This window comes from Rhodotorula graminis (assembly GCF_001329695.1).
Source record: "Rhodotorula graminis WP1 unplaced genomic scaffold RHOBAscaffold_4, whole genome shotgun sequence".
NCBI classification, from domain to species: domain Eukaryota; kingdom Fungi; phylum Basidiomycota; class Microbotryomycetes; order Sporidiobolales; family Sporidiobolaceae; genus Rhodotorula; species Rhodotorula graminis.
This window is the reverse complement of record NW_017264931.1, coordinates 905,469-907,405: the sequence shown is the minus strand read 5'-3', so window position 1 is coordinate 907,405 and position 1,937 is coordinate 905,469. Positions and strand designations below refer to the sequence as shown.

At 67.2% G+C, this 1,937-nt stretch overlaps 1 protein-coding gene across 1 annotated transcript; it reads left to right on the top strand.

The window, feature by feature from the left end:
• Positions 1-148: 148 nt before the first annotated feature.
• On the top strand, positions 149-1,385 carry RHOBADRAFT_42790 (uncharacterized protein; the record flags this gene model as incomplete). Its single annotated transcript, XM_018414109.1, has 2 exons — positions 149-958; positions 1,065-1,385. Coding segments are annotated over 2 exons (1,131 nt in total), but the record flags the coding sequence as incomplete, so codon positions are not given.
• Between the last annotated feature and the right edge of the window lie 552 nt (positions 1,386-1,937).

Genomic DNA, 1,937 nt, shown 5'->3' with positions numbered 1-1,937 from the left:
CGGCCGCTCGAACGTCCTCTCGACGCTCGCCGCCTACGCTCAAGGGCAGCTCGACTCGCTCCGGAGCCTGCCGCCGGCACCGCTGCCATTCCAGGACAGCTTGTCCGAGATCAACTTGCAGAAAGAGGTCTCGCGCCTGTACTCGCAGGCGACCCAGATCTTGCTCCCCAAGAGCGCCAAGCCGCACGACCTGGTCCGCAAGATCGACACGCTCTACGAGCACGCGACGAGCTTCGTCAAGCAGTACCCGTCCGACAAGGTCGACAAGGAGGTCACGCCGTACAAGCTCCTCGCGGCAGCAGCCTCGGCCTCCTCGAGCTCGCAGATCGCGCAGTGGTGGAACGGCCCGGGCAAGACCATTGAGTGGGCCGAGCACCTGTTGGCGGCCAAGCGTCGCCTCCTCACGCACATTGAGGAGACCGTGCAGCAGGTCAGCGAGCGCTTCACCGAAGCGGCGAACAGCTTCGACTGGCTCAAGGAGTACCGCAACGATGACGACGTCGCGGTCCTTCCCTCGGTCATGTACGCCGCCAGGCTGTCGAGCATCCTCGCCGACGTCCCAGGCGAGCTCGGCACCGGCAGCTGGCCGTTCGCCGTCGCGGCAAAGGCGGCGCTCCCTCACTGGCTCGACGTCAGGTTTGACTCGAGGAAGGAGGAGGACCCGCTCGAGATTTTGGCGGCCATCAGGCGCCTGCCCAAGGACGCTTTCCGCAAGCGCAACGAGGCGCTCGCCGAGATGCGCACCGAGATGAGCGCGCTCGTCGCCGCGAACCGGCCTGCCGCAGCTGCGAGCGGGGGCGCGCTCCCAAACCTCGCTCAGGCCTTCCGCTCGACCGGCAGCACGGCAGCCTACGCTCCGCTTCCGAGCGAGCGACCTGCCGCGCAGCAGGGCAACATCATGCCGCGCTACTGGGAGAAGCTCTCGAACGACGAGCGCCGCAGCTTCTTGCTCGCGCAGGTCAACCTGATCAGCTTTGCCGACTTGCCCACCAGCCGCGACAGCTACACAAGGCCGTCGCCTCCTTCGTCCAGACGCACGGCACGTCGCCGCCGCTCTCGGCAAGTTCCCGCTCACGCCGGGCACGGCGTCAGTCCCGTCGACGGCGTGCGACAAGTGCAGCCTCGTCGGCCACCTGAGCTACGCCTGCAAGTCGACGTCGCCCGTGCCTGCGGCCAAGCGCAACTACCGTCGCCAGTGGCGCATGGTCGAGTCCGAGAAGCGCGCCAAGTCGCGCGAGCGCGACCCGCCCAACTGGTTCACCAAGCCTGACAGGCAGGTCAACTTGCTTGGCGAGGTCGACGAGCTCATGTGGTACGAGGAGGACCTCTTCTACCCGTCGCAGGACGACATCGACGCGTCGCTTGTCGAGGCGGGAAAAGCCTGAGGGTGAGCCGCACGGACCGCCAGCTCACCCCGCCAAGTTCCCCAGGTCCAAGCACCGCGCCTGCCGCCGAGAGGAGAGAAGGTCCTCCCGGCGGCCTGCCTGCGTGCAGCAAAGATAGTATACCCACCGAGAACACCTCGCTTGTCCAGCTGCTCAGCACCGAACTCTCTCATTTCCTGCACCTCCCTTCCTCGCGCCCCAAGTTGGGCCTCGCCCAGCAAAACTGGAGGTGGACGGCGAACTCCTTGCGAGACGAGCTGCGCGGACCGGGCGAGAGACGTGAGCAACTGGCTGCAATGCAAGAGAGATCTAACAAGGCGCACCTGAGCGGACCGGGCGAGAGACGTGAGCAACTGGCGAGGAAAGCCTGCTCCCGTCCTCTCGACGCCGGTCGCTCACCCGAGCTTCTCGGCTGCTCCGCCCGCCCCTCGCTCCGCAGCTCCGGCGCGCCCTCCCTGAGGCCTGAGCGTCCCACGCTCGCACCCTCCCTCGCGACGGAGCTCCCTCAGCCCGCAGCGGAGCGTGAAGAGCTCGTGCTTGGCGCGCCCAAGC